Here is a 21,525-nt window from a genome sequence, read left to right on the forward strand (position 1 = left end):
CCAGTATTGCAAAAACAAAACTGTTTAAAAAAATTATTATTCTTTTATCCTCTTTTATTAGACATATTTGTGATCAGCAACATCAACTTTCTAAAACCTGACTCTGAGGGTACTAGAGCCCTGACTCATTGAACTAACCAAATAGCAACCAAAGCAGTTGTCCTTGGTATGGAAACTTACACTACTTACATTTATGCTCGGAATGCTATTTTTGAACAGTACCAACTTGTGCCTCTGTCTTCCTTGGTGATGGTAAAAAAAGGGACTTGAAAGCAAGATTGGGATCTTGGTAGGACTGCAATGGTGATGTGTACGCTGTGTAACTGGGAGGCAGTTGACAGGAAGGAAGAATCCAGCACTGGATCCTGGTCCTTACCTGACGCACCCTGCAGGCTAGCTGCTTAGTATTTCTGAGTATTGGTTCTCCCTATCTGTAAAGGAGGGTATGTGCCTCGCCTGCGGGATCCTGGAAAGGAGCAGGATGATTTACATAAAGTTCCAATGGCTGACGAGCATAGGCAATCGTTAAATAGTAATCATTGTTACTTCTGTCCTTCTGTGGAACTTGTAGGTAAGACACATAATTGACCGTATTTTTTAACATAAATGGCTGGTTTGATAAATATTACTTCAAGAGATTTCCCAGGTGCAGACATTATATTCTGTGGTTCTGTGACACTGCACGTGGGGACGGAGCCTGTCACGATGCTGATAGTGCAACTTCCTAACTGGGGTTGGTGCTGCCACATGGCCACATTGCATTCCCCACAGCAGTCATTTTGAAGCAGAGTCATGTCAAAATTCTCTGAAGAACTTGAACAAATACATAAACATAAAGACCCCTAACAGATACCTTGGCTCTGTCCACTCTGTGGTCAGCTGCATGTGGCTTCGCGACGGTCTTCATCCACGTCTCCAAGCCCACGGGTCTCCAGCAAAGAACTCCTATGATCAGGGTTTTTCAAATATGAGTGTCATGGCGAGAAGGCTCACCCCAGGATTTAGATACGGGGCCACTTCCTTCCTGGTATGGTCAGGCTGGCTCTGAGGAGCGTCTCATACTTCCCAGGGGCCAAGTGAGAAGCCCACGGAGAAAGAAGGGCTGGGCCTGAGGTGGCAGTACCGCTGCGTGCCTTGGCACGTCTCAGAGCTGGGCCCTGGGGTGCTGGTTTTCACATGATGAGGCTTTGCCTTCCTCCTCCGGGACAGTTGGCACTCTGGAGACAATTTTGTGTGGGTGCTTTTGGTGTAGGAAGAGGCCAGGATGCTGTTAGTCCTATAGTACATGTGACAGCCCCCACAGCAGACAGTTCTCTGAACCCAAGTGTGGTAGTTCCAAGGTGGACCTGCCCCGGCCTGCCATTGCCTCCTGGATGCTGCTGTTCATTGGCAGCTGCGCCAGCACAGGAGAGTCTGTGTTTTTATCTGTGGACATGTGCTATTTCTTGCCTGGTAGGCCCAGGAGGTAGGAAATGATGTCCACAGGGCAGAAGTGGAATAAGCCAGGCGGGTGTTTCTAAGAACTTGCCTTTCCCGGGAGTGCCAGAAGCCTGAGGAGAGTTTCACCTGTCAGGTTGGCCAGCCTGTCTCACAGTTTCTCCATAGAGTTTGCATATGGGTACCACCTTCCCATCTCTCTGGAGCGTCATTGTTTTTTTCTTAACTACTGATTCAACCTGGAACTTTTGTACACACACAAACACACACACACGTACCTGAAACCACTTACGTGTGCATGGCTTCTATAAGAGATGTTTCCATTCTCACCACCACCACTTAGCTTCATGTAGCAGGCTCAGAAAGGCGATGGGAAGAGGAGAGGGCTCTGTTGTGTTTCCCACAGTATGCCTTGCCTTTGTCTCAGTGGTGTTTGGGGAAGTGGGACAAATGGATTATTGCTATTACTCTAGGCCAGTGTTTTCTGATATATGCTGTGTTGTTATTAATAGATATTACTATAAAAGGGGGTAGTTATGCCCAACAAAGTTAGGAAAGTGGGATTAAACTAACAGCCTGATTTGTGAATTACAGTGCATTACAGAGCCCTGAGTAGCTTAATGGAGCCTGTTGTGACCTGAGAGCATGTGGGCGTGAGTGTGTGAGGGAGCATAGACATGAGTTTATAAGGGAGCCTAGGCACACGTGTGCAGCATTGCTCAAACTTAGAACATCAACATTCTCTCTGAACATCTCCTGTGTCACCAAAGTGTTCCTTGAAGATGATCTTGTGATCAGGGTAGCTTGACAGTAGCATGTTCCTTGTGACATTTATCTTCTCAAACCTTTATAGGAGAAGTTGAAAAGATTTGTAGGCTGGGAAGCTATTTCACCTCCCTGCAGAATTTTATTAGATATAATCTTCTTACCAAGCCTTAAGAGAATAGTTGCTCTTTCTTTAGAGGGGTTGTTTCCTTCTGAGCGGTATGAATAAACACCATTTCACTATTTGGGAGCAAATGAAAAGAAGAATTAAGGTTTCTCACCATCAAAGATAACTTTGCCGACTTCTGGCATTTTTAACTGAAAAAAAAGTATCAAGGCAGCTTAGATCAGAATGGCTCTGGGGCATTCCGGCTCCTGTATCACCAGTCTTTAGCTCAGAGCACACCTGTGCCCCTCTGCACTTCTTTGGGTGCTGGTGCCCATGGGGTAGACCTTGCTGCCCTCTGTCCTACTTGAGTGCCTTTCTGTGCCTGCAGCCATGATGCATTCTCCTTGCAGTTCAGACATTGTGACCTTCAGGTGGCTTCGAAACCATCAAGGGCAGTCGGCCACTATTTCCACTTCAGTCGTTTCTAAGAAACCTGCTGGCTTTATTAATCCCAGGGTCCCCTGGAGATACACAGTACAGGGAATTACAGGGAGACCTCCATAAATGCAGCTGTTTCTGCTTTTTCAGCCCCTCCTTCCCACTCAGGATTATTGCTGCCAGCACTCTAGCCCCATTTTGGGCACTGGGACACACCCGGCTTCCTCTCTAGCTTATGATGGCCTTTGTGCACAAAGTCTTTACCTCCTGGCCGCATTCCCCCTTGCACGCCTTAGCACTGTGGGGCTTAGGTGATTTTACAGAGAAAGCAAATGGTTTTCCCTGTAGCACCATCTGGAGCCATTCTGTCCAAACCTCTGAAGTTTGAGGAGTGTGAGGTGCGTCCTGAAGGCAGCGGGAGGGAGTACTTTCTTGAATGCTCACTAACTGCTGGGTACTCTCCATCCCCACAACTCTAGGCACTGGGTGTTGTTCAAGGTCCGGCCCACACAGTGGGCAAGTGACCAAATCAGGATCCTAAGTCCTCTCCATATAGTGAAGCCTTTGGCTTTCCCATGTCACTGTTCTACAGCCCTGATAAGATCCTGCTGTGTGACCTGGAGGGCAGTAGTGTTCATTGAGGACTCTGCTGTTACCCATGCTGGATGTTTTCAAGTGAATTGTCAAAACACTTTAGGACTTCAAGAAGAATAGGGACAACTTGGGAGGTAGGCTTATTCCCTGAAGGCAGCAACAGGATCTTGTAAGAGATCTGTAATATCCTTTTTTGAGTAATGTGGTGGGACAAATGTTGTAGTTTAAATTTTGTGCCCCACTCTTAGATTTTAGGTTTGGACAGGAATCTTAGAGAGACTGCTGTCCACAAATGAGCTGTGCCTCTTTCCCCCTCAGCTCTCTGCTTCCTCTTCTCATTAAGGTTCCATTTAGCCATTAGATAGGAGCTGCAGAAGGGAAATCTAATCATGTATAATCTCCAGTTAATGGGCATCTATTGAGCGACTAGGTCACCAGAAAGAATAATTACACAGTGCCTCTTTGTGCAGTAAACACAAAAATCAAAAGATAATGCATTCCCAAGGCAAGCCAGATTGTTAGTGGCTAACAGCATCCTCCTCTTTAGGGAAAAAGATTGGGGCACCCACCATGTTTGCTAGGGGAAATTGCAAAGCCATTCCCCAAAAACAAGGCCATCAAGGGAGGAAAAAGTAAGACCAGGGCACTTCCAAGGCTTTGTCACTTCTAATTGCCAATTGTCATGGTGAATTACTGAATAGCAGACATTCTAGTAAATGTTTTATACAATCATGGGGAACTTTGTGGATCTCTGGGGTTTTCATGCCTCAAGTTAAAGAACAACAGTGATGATAAGGTGTTGTTTGAGCCCCACTCCCACAATTCAGTCTGTTTGCTAAGCTTGCCCAACCTTCATAAGTGAAGACTTCCTGCTCACTCTTGGCCAGCCACTAACTGATGATTTATGAAAGATGAGCATGACCCCCTTGACCCAAAATGGCGTGTGTTAGCCACAGGCCCACAAGTTCTTGGATTTATGTTGATTCATTTTAGTTTGGGTTTTCAAAATCATGTCTTGTAGCTATTTAGAATTTGCAAACCTCAGCATAATTCAAATAACCTGTTTTTCCCCCCTTAGAACACTTCAGTTATGGAAGATCAAAATGAAGATGAGTCCCCAAAGAAAAATACTCTTTGGCAGGTAGGAATGACAAGATAGCAATTGACTTACTGTAGATAAGATGCTCCCTTAGTTAATGTCCTCCATGAAACCAAGAGCCAAGCTTTTTCGTTTTGTGCAGTTTTGTTAGTTTCAGAATCCATCCTAATTTATCACCTTTTGTAGGGAAGTATATAGTAAAGGGTTGGGAATTTTCACAAAGGTTCTGAAGTGGCTGTAGTTCAAAATGTTTTAATCTGTGGCCCAAGATGGAAAATGGTGACATCCTTTGCCTCTGTCTCCTTTTTTGGCTCTGTTTTGGTTTTATCAATTTTTGTGCTAATCCACCAGGTTTTTTTTTTTTGTGGGGGCTTAGGGGAGCATGTAAAGTTCCATGGCTTAGTATTCATCAGCCATATGGTGTATGTCGTTTTCCCTTCGTGAGGACACGATTAAAGGCAAATAAATCTGGAGAGAATAAATAAAAAAAATTTTTTTTTCTGGGTCAGTTGATTTGAAGTTAAAGAGGTAGATAAATGAACAACAATAATGTGTGCCCAACAAATTTAAGAAGAGATGGAAGAAAGCAAAACAACGCTAGGAGGATTTTGCTGGGCTGAGCAGTGGTTGGAACAGAACCTGGTCAGTGTGGTGCATGTGCCACACTGTGCTGTTCTTGAATATCGTGTGCAGACTGGAATCCATCCCTTCCTTCCTGTTTATTATTTTGCAGTAGGATCCTCTTCATTCACTATTGATTTTTCAGTTTGCTGTGGTTCTTAACACTTTAGCTTTCAGATTTCCTTTCATCTGCCTTCCTTCCAGTCAGCTAGTTAATGGTACATAAATACTCTAGGGAGGCTGGCTGGTTAGGAAGCCTCCCTGTATGAAATAATAACCCTTTTGCTTATCCAGTGAGATAAAGGGTGTGAAAATACTTTGTAAATTATAAAGCAGCACACAAATGCAATTTATAAACTATTATTATAGTTGACTTGGCAAATTATTGTCCAAAAGAAAGAAAGAAAGAAAGGGGGAGAGAAAACGTGCATCCCTTTCTTTCTCAGGATTAGGTGCTCCTGGCATCTTGATGTATACCCTTTACTATGGTTGGTGCTCCCCTCTTACAAGATAAATGTGATCAGGGTGCTGTATGAAATTCTGGGGCTTGTCTTTTGGTCCTTAATATTTATTTCTTAAGCCTGTCCTCTTGTTACTACAGTCTAACTATAGAGCTTAGTTTTAATGACTATATTATAGTTCTTCTTTGTACATGTGTTAGAATTCGTTTTTACCAGTTCTTATAGTTACTTAAAATTTTTTCCAAGTTTTTCTAGTATTTTGATATTAGATTTAAGATTCTGTTATAAATTTGGTAGATATCATTATGCTCCAAAGTAGACTTTATACCTGCTATTAGTTACAGCAAAGAATTTTCACTTCGCCTCTATTTTGAACTCTTTATTTTTGGGATCTGCTGAATACATTTGTCTGCAACCAAAATCTAAAAATCCCTGTTTAGTGCTGCCCCCTAGTGTTACCTGGTGTCAGGGAGTCTTCCCTCACCAAAGCTTCAGGGGGAAAAAAATCCTGGACAATGGGGAGGGAAGAGAAATTGGGTGGGAGATCACTGCCTTTTGACCTTATGTCTAAATGTGGATATAAGAACTACTTCAGACATGAAACTTACAAGGTTTTATCGAGGAAGGGCAAAGACCCCTATGGACATTTACAAAGGGTTTCTTCTTCGTGGGATGGATTGACCATGTGAGGAACATACTGCTGTGAAGCTCTTTGTTCTTTCTTGTAAGGCTGCTGAGATAGAGTCCTAGCTGAATTAATGGGCGTGTATAGCCTAACTCTTTACTTCTCAAGATTCTCTTGTATAATTCCTTTTGGTATTACACGTAAGGAGGCTGTTAGAGGAGTGATAGGTTGCTTGGCAAATATTTAACAAAAGTATTGAGATTATTTTGTTTTAAACAGGGAAGTTGCAGGCCTTATAGTTTCAGTAGTAGTTGTGGACTGAGTCTAGGGATTCAGATTATTTTTTTGATGTATTGTCCAGGTGCAATGTAGTTTTCTTTTTTGGTGCAGGGAATTGAACATGTGGCCATGTTCATGCTAAGCTCAAGCTGTACCAGTGAGCACTCTCCAGTCCTGTAGTGTCAATAAAAAAAGAAAAGATACACTGACATTATGCAAAGACATGGAAATAGATTTGATGAGAAATGCATTGTTGTGTAGGAGTCTCTTGTTTATCCGTAAACCTGTATAAGATGAGGGACTTTTCAGATACACATGGTTTACCTTTGGTAGCTTGCGGAGGAGGTGATCAGAGAAGTGGGGAAGTCTAGAATCGTTTTGCAGCAGTTCCTTTAGTAGTGCTTGGAAAACAATATGGAGGATATCAGAACTATTAATAAAATGAAGATTTTTAGATTGAATTGCTTTTAGCTTTCAGTACATAACTGCTTATCTTCTTTGCTTGATAGGCCAGGAATCCTCATAGTGTGGTCCCTGAAGTAGTCTAGACCAGCAGTATCAGCATCGCTAGAAGTAGAACTCCTCGGGCTTCACTCCAGACATGTAAATTCAGAACCTCTGGGTGGGCCTGATGATCTGTGTCAACAAACCCTCTGTTATTCTGTTGCTATTGCTGTGTGGTAGTGGCCCCCCCCCCCCCCCCAATCCAGTTTTAATACCTACATTCTGAAAATATTAAATGGAAAATTTGAAGGGAGGGATTGAGACCACATTCACATAACTTAGTTATTCTATTTTCTCATTAATTATTGTTATTAATCTCTTACTGTGCCTAATTTACAAAATGAACTTTATCATAGATAAGTAGATATAGGAAAAAAAACATAGTATTTGTACTGTTCAGTACTAAACCCGATTTTAGGCATCTTGAAATGTATCTCTCGAGGATAAAAAGGGGCTGCTGGATGTAGCATTGACTTTCAACTATGAAGAAACAAAATGAATTAGTAGTAGTCAGTTTGCACCAAGCTGAACGGTTCCACTAAGATGATTATCTCAAAGTAGTTATCTTAACAATGACATCATCTTGGAAAAACATCTGACAATGATGATTTAAGGTGCCTAAAGCTTTAAAAATAGCTCTAACTTCAGCATTTACTGTGTGATTTATTTGAGGACACAAACCCTATATATATTACTCATAATAAAGAAATGAGTTTGGCTATAGAGTGAAACTGGTATTTTAAGATTCAATACACAGGGTGACAAATGTTTCTAATGAAATGTCAATTAGATTTCTTTCTCTTGTCAAACTCTTTTTTTTAATCTTTTTTTAATAGATAAGTAATGGAACATCATCTGTGATTGTCTCCAGAAAGAGGCCATCGGAAGGAAACTATCAAAAGGAAAAGGACTTGTGTATTAAGTATTTTGACCAGTGGTCTGAGTCGGATCAAGTGGAGTTCGTGGAGCATCTGATTTCACGAATGTGTCACTATCAGCATGGACATATTAACTCCTACCTGAAGCCCATGTTGCAGCGGGACTTCATTACTGCGTTGCCAGGTAATCACTGGTCCTGAAAACAGTCGAGCTGGGCAGGGGTGTCCAGCCGGAGCCCAGGCAGAGCCCAGTGGGTATTTACATCGCGCATGTGTAATGCACACTGTGGTTTTAATGGATGGTGCTTGAGGAGGATTATAATTTAGATTCTTTCATTAATAGTGTGATTGTTGGTCATTTTTACTGCTTATTTTAGTTCATTCAACAGGTTTATTTTTTTTTTAATTATATCCATTATGTTTTGATGTAATCTATGTTCAGTCTGTACTTTCCCTTTATATGTAAGTTTTAAAAATATAGGACTTTTTTCTTCAGTGTGTATCCTTGAGAGGTGTTCCCAAGTTTAGGATGTTCATTTGCATCAGAAATGATGCCTCGGGATGGCAAAGACGGTCTAAGAAAGCAGGGGGCATGCCTTGATTATATTTCTGGAAACTGGCTTCTGTATCCCCTGCCTCACTGCCTGCCCCGTCATCTTCCTCTCAGATGCAGGCAGGCATGTGTGCCACCATACACCAAGAACCACTGTGGAGAATTCCCACATGCCTCCTGTGGCCCCCAGTTTCTCAAGACCAGCCTGCTCCCCTATCAGCACCCTGCAGCAGAGCAGTGTATCTGGCCCAACCCGGGAACCTGTGCTGGTGCCATCATTCGCCAGATTCGTTGCCCATGTTCAGGGTCACTGCTGGAGTCCTGTTCCTTGTGGGTCTGGACCAGATACAGTAATGCAATGCATTCTCCACCATCACAGTATGCGCCATGCAGAATAGTCCTGTTTCCCTTTGATTCTTTTTTATTTGTGGGGGGGGGTACCAAGGATTGAGCACAGGGGTGCTTAACCACTGAGCCACATCCCCAGCCCCCCACCCCCTTTTTAGTTGTTAATGGACCTTTATTTATATATGGTGCTGAGAATCGAACCCAGTGCCTCACATGTGCTAGGCTAGTGCTCTACCACTGAGCCACAGCCCCAACCCCCCCACTTTGATTCTTTTTGGTCTTTTTATTCTTTCTAAATTTTTCATTTTAAATTTGGCTAGGTCAGATAATAGAGATTTCATATCTGAAGAGCGTTCTGACCAAAACATTTCCCTCTAATATGGTCAATGTAGCCTGCTGGTTATTCCTGCCATGCCCAGGTAGATCTAGAAAGCCCAGCAAGAACCTGTGACATTGCTACCAGACTGTGTCTCATCCAAGGTGCTGGACCACTCCCTCAACCCACTTGGGGAATGGCAGGACCTGCACTCAGGCCTCAGACCTGAAACCTGGAGTTGCAAATCTACAGGCCAGCGTCTGGTCTCTGATTTCTCTTCCAACGGTTTTAAGTTTGCTTTTTACAATGGTAGCATTAAAGGATACCTGATAAGTAGCCTAGAAGAATTTGACTCCACTATTCTTTTTATGCTGAAATGTAGCATGACTTGTCTGTTTTTTCCCCCAGATATGTATAGAAAAGTAAAATTTGAACCCTTTCTTTTTATTACATTAGTATTTAATTGCTGATGGGGATCTTAGCCATCACTTAGTGCTGTTTCTTGTTGCGTAGATCAGGAGGCTGAGGAACAGAGGAGTTGTGAAGTGCCCAGCAGTGCATATCGTGGTTATTGTACGATGGTGTGCATGATTGATGTAGACGTTGGCTCACAAGTCAGCCTAAAACCTGAAATTACTCTAAGATTACTCTGAAAAATACCTTAAATTGACACTAAATATTAATTATATGGATTGTAACCCAATTCAGTAAATTTTTTTTTTTTTTTAATTATGGGTGAAGGGAGAGTTGGAAGGGTCAGGGAGAGGGAGAGAAAGGCACTCTTGGTGTAAAAGAGACAGAGAACTAGAGCTGAGTGGAAGTGAGCCAAGGGAGCATCCCTCTGCTTCAGTGTCCATGGGATCAGGTTGTACCTCACACCGAGGAAAGGCAGGGAGGCTTTCAGCTGGTGATTGGATTGTTCCTCTTACATGCTTTTAACTAAACAAGGCTGGGCCTCATTTTTCTCAGCAAATCTGCCTATTGTTTTCTACTGTTGGGGTTTTATTTTCTTCCTTGTAACCAAATGGTCTGGAGTGCCCAGAGCTCCACTTATGTTGACAGAAAAGCCACCACAAGGTGGCACTGTTGAAGTTCTCCTGATTTGCAGAGCATAGTTCCAGGACAACCCTTCTTTCTCTCTGGGAGTGTACAGCCTTGGAGAAGAGGCAGAACAGAGGAACATGTGTTATGTATATAAATATGGTTAGTATAATTGCATACAATTCAGTTTTCATTACAGAGAATTTTAAGCCATTGTCCATATCTCTTGTTAAAGTGGAATTTTGTGGTATTGAATATTATATGAGATGAATGGACAATTGGCTGGGACATGGAACTATTTTTGTTAAAATGCTATTTGTTTTAACAGGATTTGATCTGAACATATATACATCTGTCAGTATGTTTCATACATATGAAGCTAATGGCTGGGGACAAGCTGGCCAAGTTGACTGTGTTCGTGTCTAGTAGACTTGGATTAAAGCTGGCGTTAGTTTCTTAGCACAGTCTCTGCCTTGAGAGCACTGTGAGAGAAACAGGTCCGTGTGTTTGTGCTTAGGTTTAATAATCTGTGCACAACTTACTAATCATTATACTAGCTTGGTGTTTAACTTTTTCTGTAGATGATCTTGGAGTTTGAATTTTTACTCTATTAAAATTGACAGTCAACTTAAACTTCTTTGGATTCTGAAAATCATTAGTTCTATAAAAATTGTGTATAGTTTTGGCTTTTTAATGCTTACTATGAATATTGTACCTGTCAGTATAGGAAAAATGGAAAATGTTTGTGGTCTCTGGCTCCTTTTGGTTCAGTGGAAAAAGTGATAATTACGATATGCTTTTCTAAAAATCATGTGAATGTTTAGTCTGCAATGTCAATTTCTGCAGGCTAAGTTTGTGGTTTGTAAGAACTGTTGTTAAAGGGAAAGTTTATACCATTTAAAATAGAGGCAGATTGTACTTCAAACAGGATGATAAGCATTGGTGATCCATTTGGTGAGGTGTCTAAGCAATTAAGAATTTTGAAACACTTAACTTTCTGGCCATGGGTTATTCATTTGTCTTGCTCTCAAGCAAGAATGAGAAACCATTACAGACCACTCCATCAAGGTCTTGGGAGATGGGAAGAACCAGAGCATAGCCCAGGCGGCAGGCTGTGCAGGACGGAGCGGGAGGGGCTGCAGCATGATTCAGGCAGTCCCTGGACCTGGATCGTGGGTCCTGCACTTAATAGCCGTGTGGCCTCACTTTTTGGAGCCTCAGTTTCTCACCTGTGTACGCATAGTAGGATTTCAGAGGCTATTGTTAGGATTAAAGACGGTTTGCATGATGTACTCAGCAGCTGGTGGGTGCTCTGAGGATGGCAGCTGGAGAGGTAGGAAACACCTGCTCCTCCGGAGGCGTGGCGATTTACTGCTGGGAAGTTTTAATCATTTGCCCTGTGTTTCCACATGGGTCCATCCTGACGTCATAGAGTTCATGTGCCCCCTCCCCCTTTTCCCTTAGGAACCCTGTGGAAGAAGCTGCTGGACTCTGCCCTGCGCCTCTCTCCTCGTGCCCGAGTCCTCCCGTTGGGTGTTTCGGGTGACAGCCGTCTCCTGGCAAACTCCTACTCTCCACAGTTGTGTTTTCTTTGAAAAGATTTGTAACTTCAATTTTACGACTAGATCTGTGACTAGGGAGGAAAGGGACAGCAGAGGTGCGTGGGAAAGGAATTTTTTTGCAGCTGCTCTTTGAAATGTGTTTCTGCAACGCCAAGGTCTGCGCTGTCTGCTGAAGGCAGAGGCGAAGCTGGCTGCAGTGAAGGCATTGAGCCGACGTGGCACATCTGTGGTGCCTTGCGGTGTAGAGTATTTACTACACACTGGGCTTGGAAATTTGGGCCTTTTAATTGTTTTAATTAATTTATTATTGGGAAATTTCCAGACTTTGCTGTGGTGCTGTGATTGGCACCAGAAGCGCTCGTCTGCAGCGTGTGTGCAGTGCTTGGGCCTCGCCTTCTGAGGCTGGCATGTGTCCTCAGGAGGCCTCAGGAAGCAGGCGGTGGTGGGAGATGGGAGGCTGGGCATGAGAGAGCAATGGGAGCCAGACATAGGTGGTTAGGGAAATGCTTAGTTTTAACACCTCAGAGCACTTTTTAGGCCAGGCAAAGACACCACCTTATTCAGTGACCCATTTGTCCTCAGTGGACTTCAAACTAGAACAGCCCAAGTCTGTCTGACACCTGTGATGGCTGCTTTCATATGCATGTCCACGACAGCGAGTGTCATTTTTACTCTTCACAGAACGTTCAGGGGACATGAGATTTATGCCAAGATAAGAGAAGCAGGTAGATTTGTTCTAGAAGAGATATACTTCTCTTCAGTAAATAAAATGGAAGAATAATACTCAGCATTCTTGATCATCGATATTAGCTAAGGGGATTTGGGGAAGGAAGGAGAACAAAGGCATTTATTGTGTGTCTGTTTCTTGTTGTTTGTTGTCTTACTAAGCTTCCAAGCAAGGTTGGGAAATTCCTTCCCTGTAGACTGAAGCTACTGCGAGTTCTATCATGGAGGATTCTTGTGCAGATTATTTGAGACAATCTATTTCAGGCACTTAATATTTCTATGTTTAAACAGCATGAGATCCAAAAGAGAAAATGGATTTGCTTAAGGTAACTCAATTAGCAGTGGACAAAATCAAGATTCAACTGTCAATGGTCTAGACCCGTCACACGGGCTGCGCCACTCATGGTCACAGGCTCTGACTCTCCAGGTTATCTGACTTGACAGCCAATGCATTTTCCACAGGACTCAAACATGCTGCCTCCAGAAGGATGAAGAGGATTTAAAGTATTAACCAAAGGAAGCTAATCTGACCCCATTATATCACTGAGATGTCCTTTCATTGGACTGATGGTGTTTGAAAGGAGAAAATTTTGCGTTAATAAGGCATTTATTTGTGTAAAGAAGTCATTGATGGCTTACTTGTTAGCATTCAGAGTTGAGTTGTATGGGGGTTGGTGGTCAAAGAGGACTAAAAGATGTCATTGCTATAAACTTGTAGTTCTCAGCATGTCAGAGTTAGTTGGTGTCACTTCTTACTTAAAAAAATAGTTTCTTGGGCCTTGTCATCTGGAGATTCTGATTGAATAAGCAGAAGATCTGGGGGACATGGGGATGTGGTTTTGTTGCTGTAGTTTTAAAAATCAGTAACCGTAGGGGCTGGGATCATGACTCAGTGGAAGAGCTCTTGGCCTCACACATTTAAGTCTCCGTACCATATATAAATAAATGAATAAAAGAGGGTCCATCACTACTTTAAAAAAAAAAAAAAAAAGGTCAGTAACCGTCAGTGATTTAGACACAGTCACATAGGCTCCACCACTCATGGTCACAGACACTGACCCTCCAGTTCAAGTGGAAGATCTGGATGCTACTTTCCCAGTTCACACACAGATGATGCCGGCATTGCATCCAGTGAGACTAGACAAAGCAATTTCCTGAATCATTCTTGTCTTGCTGTTGTTTTCATTTTCCAGCAGAGGATTCAATAGAGGAATTGGTTAGGGGTGTGTTTATAACTGATCAGGAGGATCTGGTTAGTGATGTAGAAGTAAGATAAACTTTACAAACAATATGTTCTAATAACCATTTTTAGAAACTAGAAAAGGAAGATAGATAAGTACTCCAGAGCTAGAAAAGTTCAAAGAAGAACTAGAAGTCAGTAAGCCTTTGGCTAGAGACTCTAAAAGAAAATAGGGTTAAACAGGGCTGAAATACTCTGAAATTTGAAATTCTGATGAGTAATTTTGTCAGCCATAGTGATGTAGAGATACCTGTGATTTTAATTAAACATAGAATGCAAAAGAAAGGTACATGTGATAATGGAGCTTCCTAAAAGGTGGCCTGGATCTTTGAGCGTGGTATCAAGAAGACCAAATCCCAAATAATGTAAAACTAGCCAAAATGTGTAATCCAAAGGAGTTGAAAACAAAATTATCAATCATTTACAGGAAAGTTATAAAGAATGGTTGGAATCATGTAAGAGTGACACATTTTCAGTGTCATTTAACTTTTTTTGTTTTCCCAATAAGAACAATGGCTTTAAAACAAGGAAGGATAGGAAAATTGTAGTCAAAAAAGACGTGAATGGATTTAGGAACCCTGGGAACCAGGAGACCTAAACACCTTGTTGGCCAGGAGAGCCACACACCTCTGGTTGTGATTCAGAACTGAGGCACTTTGGGAACTAACTGAAAACCAGCCTGCAGAGCTCCTGGGGACGGCGTGCCCTGTGCAAGTGGTGCCACTGTGTTGGAAGTCTGCACGACAGACCCATAGGTGCTGGGGGAGCAGGGTTCCTGATTTTAGGAATTGGAGAAGGTATATTTGGGGGTATTAGCTTTAAAAATTGATGTTATTTTCTGCCAGAATTCTTAATTTCAAACGTGAAACAGCATCTGAAAAGATTACGCAGGGCTGTGCCAGCCTAGAGGGGTGCCTGCAGAATGTTAAGAGCGGGATCTCTTGGGGGTGGTATTTAAGGATTTAAAAGTTTTTGCTTTTAAATCCCTAAATATGTTTTGTCATTATTTTCTATAATGTTAAAAAGGAACACAGAATAGCTGGTGCCAACTTGCAAATGAAAGGCTGCAAACATAGTAAGTATCACCAAGCTCACCTCGTCCTTTCCGGGAAGGTCACCAGACTAGAACACAGGTCCGAAGAACGATGGGCGTGTCTCCAGATGTCCCTGAGGACTGAGGAGGAGACTGAGGGCTGGACGCAGTATATCCACATGGTTACAGAGCTGCTGGCTCAGCCTTGGTACCCTTGAGTGTTAATGGAGACATTAGTGATGACCTGGAGGGAAATTGTTACGGTCATTGGGTGCTGTCCTTGGTTCTGACCCGTTTAACCTGTTAGTCTAGACTTGAGATAAAGATTCATTTGCCCACCTGCATATCTGGTGCATAATACCCATTCTTCAGAATGATGAAATTAGTTCTAGAGATGAAAATGGATGGATCAGATAGGGCTTTAAGGGTGCGTTGTGGTAAGAATAAAATAGAATTGCGACATGAAGCCTTCTCTGCTCCCAACTGCCTGTGCAAATACAGCATTAGGGGCGTTGTTTCAATAGATGCTTTAGGGGAGAGGCCGAGGATTTTATTTTAACTTGCTGCCATCACAGGAGTCTGCTATGATGTGACTGTCAGCTGGGGGCAGTTCAGTCTTTGAACAGTGATAAGCATGAAAAAGGACAGTGGCCCCAGTGCAGTCTTCCTCATTAACCCAATGCTTGGGCATTAGGTCCAGTCTCAGGTTGGAGAATTCGTATGTAAGAAAGACCTAGAAACCACAATCAGCAGTGTAACCTTAGTCTTTCTGAGAGTTGAAGGGACCCTTAGTTCATAAAGCACTACTTATGCACCATTTCATTGTGATATTTCCAAAATAAAGCAAAGATTATTGCCCCTATATTATACAGAAGAGGACACTCATTCACCAATGCCCTGTCTTTAGCACTAATCTTAGTAGTATATCCACATGGTTACAGAGCTGCTGGCTCAGCCTTTGTACCCATACAGTTTCTGTTTATTTTGAAAAAGAGAAAAAACATTAGCTTTATCAGGTGCTTTGTTTTTAAAATCTCTCAGGATTTGTCTCTACAATTTGATTTGTACAGGCAGTTGGAGCAGGGCCAGCTGACTGGTGAGGACCACTCTATATGGTAGAAAATCAGGCCCAGGGATATTTCAGTGTGTGTTTGATGTCATTAGAACTAGTAAGCGGTACACCTGATACTGATGCTGAAGTTGGAACTTTCTGCCTGTTTTGTGTTCTCATTCCTACACAACATACTCTGAGGGACAGCTTGCTTCTTGATGGTACAGAGGACGTCCCAGGAACTTGGGGAGGAGTGTAGGTAGCAGCAGTGCTGCCCATTGTCATCCCCTTCCCGTTGTCAGTGTCAGGCAGAGGCCCTTATCTTGAGTGAGCATCTGTGCAGGGACCTTGGCATTATTTGGCCTCTTGAACCCAGGGCTCTCCAAGATTCTACAGTTTGCTAACACCCAAGCTGTTGCCTTTGAGGGTGTTACCAATGTGTTGGTCACAGAAGTGATCTAAAGAGGGAAACGAAACGATGCACAAAATTATATCTAAGCATAACTGACTTTAACTCTTGATTTGCCACTTTTAAAAGATGAGTACTTAGTTCTACCTCCTTAGTCTCTTTAACTCCCAGAGATTCACATGGCTTGATAGGATATGATTTATTGTGAGAGACCACGAGTAGGGGGAGTGGACACAAATTTCAGAGCAGGCAATCCAAGTTCCAGTCTTCGCTTCATCACTGAATAAAGCCTTGAGCGCATTGCCTCTCTGTATCTCATCTGAAATTTGGGGAGTCATTACCTCACAGGGGTTTTGTAAAAGTTATGTGAAACAAAAAAAACAAGTCTTTTTATCAGAACATCTGCAAATATAGAACTGTTAGCTCTTACAGAGAATAATGGCCATCATTTGTTTTATAATAAAAAAAAATCAGAACCCAAAAGAAGTGCGTTTCATGTGTTTATGTACTTGGTCACTGAATACCGTAGATCTTTTTATATTACTTTACCTGGGTCAGGATTTCTTTAGTTCTCTTATCTTTAAGGAGTTGATGTCTGGTGCTGTCCCATCTCCTTGCCCATCTTTCATTCCCTTTTTTGTTTTGTAGAGCAAGGCTTAGATCACATAGCAGAAAACATTCTTTCCTACCTGGATGCCAGGTCTCTGTGTGCAGCAGAGCTGGTCTGTAAAGAATGGCAGCGAGTGATCTCAGAAGGAATGCTCTGGAAGAAGCTGATTGAGCGAATGGTACGCACGGACCCTCTATGGAAGGGACTTTCAGAAAGAAGAGGGTGGTAAGTACCCAGTTGAAAAAAGTTGCTCTGACATAGAGTCAGCTTGATTACTCTAAAAAGCAATTATGAGCAAGTGTGTTGGCCAATTTTAAAGAAGGGGAGAAGAGAAGGGGAGTAAGGGGAAAGAGTTAAAGCTGTTAGAATTTCTCCTCCTGAAATGTGTATTTCCTCTATTTGTTAACTATTAGGACATTTTCTGTAGCTCAGATGGGTGATTTGGTTTTTCAAAGTTATGTATGCTTTTTTTCTTAAGCAGTGATAACATTACCAGGAGATAGGTAGGATAAAGAAAAAAATCTGAGAAAATGCCATTTTGCTATTATGACTTCCGGTTGAGGACATTGGAGGCATAGGGATAGCATTTTTCCAAGAAAACCTGTGAACTTAAATGCAGATCTGCACCTCTCTGTGTCAGTGGCCTGGCCCAGTTGTCCCCCAGAAAAGCTTCAGAGAGGAACAAGGTGGTTAGAGGAGGGTCAGGAGGAAGTTAGATTTATCACAAAGCCACATTAGCACTTACTAGACTCTCGGGCATGAAAGGCTGGGTATTGTGTGCTGGTCCTAGAAATCAGAAGGCCAGGGCCAAGTCGGTATAGCCAACCTGGTCTCCACCATGGAAACTTTATTGTCGGAAATCTGGCTTTTGACTGGTAAAGCTCAATGCAAGTTAAAATACATGAAAGATAGGATGTCTTTATAACACCATGTTTAAGTAAAATTCACCCATATGCGCGAACTGTAACCTCTGTTTGTGTTTATTTGCCAGGGATCAGTACCTGTTTAAAAACAGACCCACAGATGGCCCTCCCAATTCATTCTACAGATCATTATACCCAAAGATTATCCAGGATATAGAGGTAACTTTATGATTTATCTGTTTTATGGGCTCTTTGTATCCTGTTCTCAACGTTTTGTGTTGCCTTATTATTATTTTTTGTTGTTGTTGTTGTCTTCTTCCATAATCATGGAGCTGGTAAGTTTTGTTGTTGTTTTTGTTGTTTTTTAAGAGCTGAGCTTTTGGAGTAAAAGTCACAATGTATAACCTGCAGTTGTTCTTCAGAGTAAATCATGTCCTTTTACAGAATTAACTTTCTAAATTTTGAAATATTTCTGCAGGGTTGCTAGTTAATTAAGACCTTAATTCACAATCAATTTTTATTCTAAATTGATAAAATTTTCCAAAATCCAAGGCCCAGATTTTTCAGTAAATGCAGTTTTGCATTCTTGAGCTATGTTTATTGAGAAGGAAAAATGGTACATTCTCAGTTTCCTCTGTAAATTATTCATAGTTTTTCATAAAAATTACTCAGAAATTATTCTAAGCAATAGTTGAGTTTTATAGAGCAAATTATGCTTCTGGACCATTTTGGATTTAAGTATAACTTTACCAGACCAGTAAAACTCTGTAAACTTGATGAGAAACATTAGAGATGTTTGATATTGTTCATGGGTTCTAATTAGTTCAGTTTTATTATTTAGCCCTTTTCCTTGAACCAGGAAAGACATGCACAGGCATTTCTCATTAACTCTTTCCCATGTGTTCTTGGCCGGTCCTGGTTACTTCACTGTTTCCTCCTTGGCAGAAAAATTGAGCCTGCACTAGGCAGCATTGTATCTCCCATAAAGTTACACGCAGTTTCCCAAATGTGAAGTAATCCTCCCCCCAGGTGATAGACATAAAAGTTATTGTGCCCAAATTCATTAATGGAGAAACATGTGCTCTTTTGGAGTCGTCGTCGTCGTCCCCGCCCCCCATCAGTCAGATGTGAACTAATGGAATCATTTGGTTAATGGTAAGTCTGAGTGTGCCTGGAATATCATGATTTAAAATATGAGCTCTTGTCTTGAGTATTCTGCTCTCTAAAGTGACCTAAAACGTAACAATTTAAGAGGGTTAAATAATTGAAAACTTCTGCTAGATAAATCATAATGTTGGGGAGTTACTGGATCTGATGGCAGTTCAGGTCATGGAGTCAGTTACCCCTGCAGTGTTGGTGGGTGAGCCTAGTGTTAACTTGGATCTTTGGTTACTGTGTGCACGTTTCATGGGAGCTGCTGTCTCTCCCCTCTGTGTGCCTGTACTGAGATGTTGCTATGTGCACATCTTAGAAAATACCTGACCTCGTTCTTTTGGGTGGGGCCAAGTATTTAACCAAATTTCTTTGAATGATTTTATCAGGTAATTTATTTAGAGAAGGATGATATGGAAATCTGGGAACTTTTGGAAGACTTTTGATCAGGTTGAAGAATTGATTATGTACTTTTATTTAATTCTCATGACTGCTGTTATTATGGGCAGTGTACACTCATGGCCACCCATTTCCTCAGGCTGCAGTAATGTTTTAAAGTTAGCAGAGGCAGACGTGAAGGAAGCAGAGCCATGGGGAGACCCTCTTGGGCAAGAACCTCTGCATCTCAGTGGTCTTCCCAGTGGTTCTGAAAGTGGGCTTGAGAAAACCCACTGGTTGACCGCAAGAGTCTCCTCCAGATTCTTGTGGGCAAAATCTCTCAGAATAAGGGGTGATGTTTATATTTTGTTATATTCACTAGTGACAAAAATAGTGTACCACTAATGGAGCCTGTACTTGTGCCAGATACTTTGTTTTGCACTTACTAATCCATTTCTCAATTGAATATTCTGGACAAAACCTGACAAGTAAATCAGTCCTTATTCAAAGTTGAAGAATCGGGCTCAGAAAGGTTCTGCAGTTTGCTCTGGGTCCTACATCCGGGGAGGGAGTGGGCCTGGGACCCACTTGTGCTCTTCTGCCCTGCACACACAGTGTTTGTAACATAGGTTACTGAAACCAGTGCCAGCAATGACATGATTGATATTTATCATCTCACATCAGGGGTTCACCTCTTTTGGGGAGTATGCCTTATTCTGCCCAGGGTAGAAAGTTCTTTCAGAGATATGGATTAAACAAACAAGAAGCTCTCAAGTGCCTGGTGTTGCCCTTACAGCTGGTCGGAAACCCTAGTAAGTAGGTTATAGTAATGATAAATACCCTCTTTGAGCCCTTGCAGTAAAACATGAATTATGTTGGGTGATTTATATAGATTATTGCTTTAATTTTTTACAACAAGGTGTAAACCATTATTCCTGTCTGTTGTAAAAGGAAACTAAAATTACAAGAAGTTTTAGGATTTGCTGCATAGTTAAGAGATGGGCATTAAGCTTACAGTTGTTAGCATTTACAGTTACATTTTCAAATGGGAAATCCCAAGAGGTGAGACAGAAAGAGGCATGTGTTTTATGCCTGCGGAGTTTCACCTTGGTCTTCTCATCTTCCTCAAAGTGTGTGAATACTCGGCATCCTTGACTGAGTTAAGATAAGAGTAGTGACAAAAATAGTGTATCAAGTGGCCTTGTTTGGGTTCAATTTGGGGAAAGATAGTCTTGACAGGACTTTTAGCACATTGCAGAAAGGTGAATCCACTGGGAGCGCCCAGGGGATGTTCATGTCCCTCCACACCTTCCAGTCTCCTGTCTCTTCCCTGGTGCTTTTTGAGGCTGCCAGTTCACAACATCGGCACCCCCCCCCCTCCCCCCTTCTTCCTTTACCTTGACAGCTTACTTCATGTGCTGGCTCCTGTAATCCATCCATTCCCAGATTTGGTTCTGATGAGCATGAAGGAAATGTTCACTTGAACTTTGCCCTTCTGCGTTGACCCATCAGGACTTGACTAAATTTTAAGGATTAAGTAGGCAACCTAGCTGAGTGTGGCTGGTTCCTGTTGTTTAGAAAATGAGGGTGTGAGGCATGCAGCCTGAAGAGCATGAGCACACATTCTTAGCTTCTGCGAAGGTCCGTCTCTCCTGGTGTTCTGGCGGCACACGGAGAGGGTCTACAGGGCCTCTGCGCCGGGGAGTTCCCGGAAGACCGCAGCCTCACTGCTCAGAGTGGTACCATCCTGCTTTACTGTCTGGGGTCGCTGCAGTCACTTTTATTATTCATGGTGGCTTACTGCTGGGCACTTTGCTGTAGTGATGTAATTTCATCCTTAGATTGTCAAAACTGCCACCTGCACTCCTCCTCCATGCCGCTCAGGGCCCTCCACAGAGAGATGTTACAACAGACTGGTCAGAGTTCTGTTGTCCTGCACTTGGATTTTCCTCATCTGCCATTTCAGAGTGGTGACAAACTCCTTCATGCCATAGACCCTTTGCCTCTCTTGCTCACTGGATTGAAGGTATTGAAGCGCTCTGCTTAGCAAGGAGACCATGGGGAAAATGATGGTATGTCGGGTCGCACCTTTCAGTAAGCCACATGACGTGGGGAAAGTGGGGCGCTTTTTTGTGGTTTGCAGACTTGATATTAACATTGTCCTGACCAGAAAACTCTGAAATTGCCCACCCACCCAGTGTGTTTAGGCTTCTAAAAATAATGTTATTCCTCCATCCTCAGACATCTGTTTTCACTCTATTGCCAATTTAAATGCCGCTGTATATTCTGTGTATCATGGCTACCTTCCCAGTATTTTGAAAATTTTCGCCGGGTAAGGGGATTTTACAAGTTCTCAAAGACACAAAGTATTCCTCTACGGTAGCAATGCCACAGGATGCCTAAGTGAAATGCCAGGTATCCACATAATTAGAG

General features: G+C 42.3%; 1 protein-coding gene across 7 annotated transcripts in view; it reads left to right on the forward strand.

The window, feature by feature from the left end:
• Fbxw11 (F-box and WD repeat domain containing 11) overlaps window positions 1-21,525 on the forward strand; it is a 121,788-nt gene that overhangs the window by 75,579 nt on the left and 24,684 nt on the right. For 4 of the 7 annotated variants that reach the window (XM_071611993.1, XM_027938602.2, XM_071611995.1 and 1 more), the window contains 3 exons: window positions 7,769-7,994; window positions 16,738-16,924; window positions 17,691-17,781. In XM_071611993.1, coding sequence (XP_071468094.1) covers window positions 7,916-7,994; window positions 16,738-16,924; window positions 17,691-17,781 — 357 coding nt within the window. In that variant the 5' untranslated portion in view covers window positions 7,769-7,915. Of the gene's footprint in view, window positions 1-4,421; window positions 4,485-7,768; window positions 7,995-16,737; window positions 16,925-17,690; window positions 17,782-21,525 lie in introns of all 7 variants that reach the window. The other 3 variants (XM_071611991.1, XM_027938601.2, XM_071611994.1) reach the window with 1 other exon arrangement.

This window comes from Marmota flaviventris, chromosome 5 (assembly GCF_047511675.1).
Source record: "Marmota flaviventris isolate mMarFla1 chromosome 5, mMarFla1.hap1, whole genome shotgun sequence".
Lineage (NCBI taxonomy): Eukaryota > Metazoa > Chordata > Mammalia > Rodentia > Sciuridae > Marmota > Marmota flaviventris.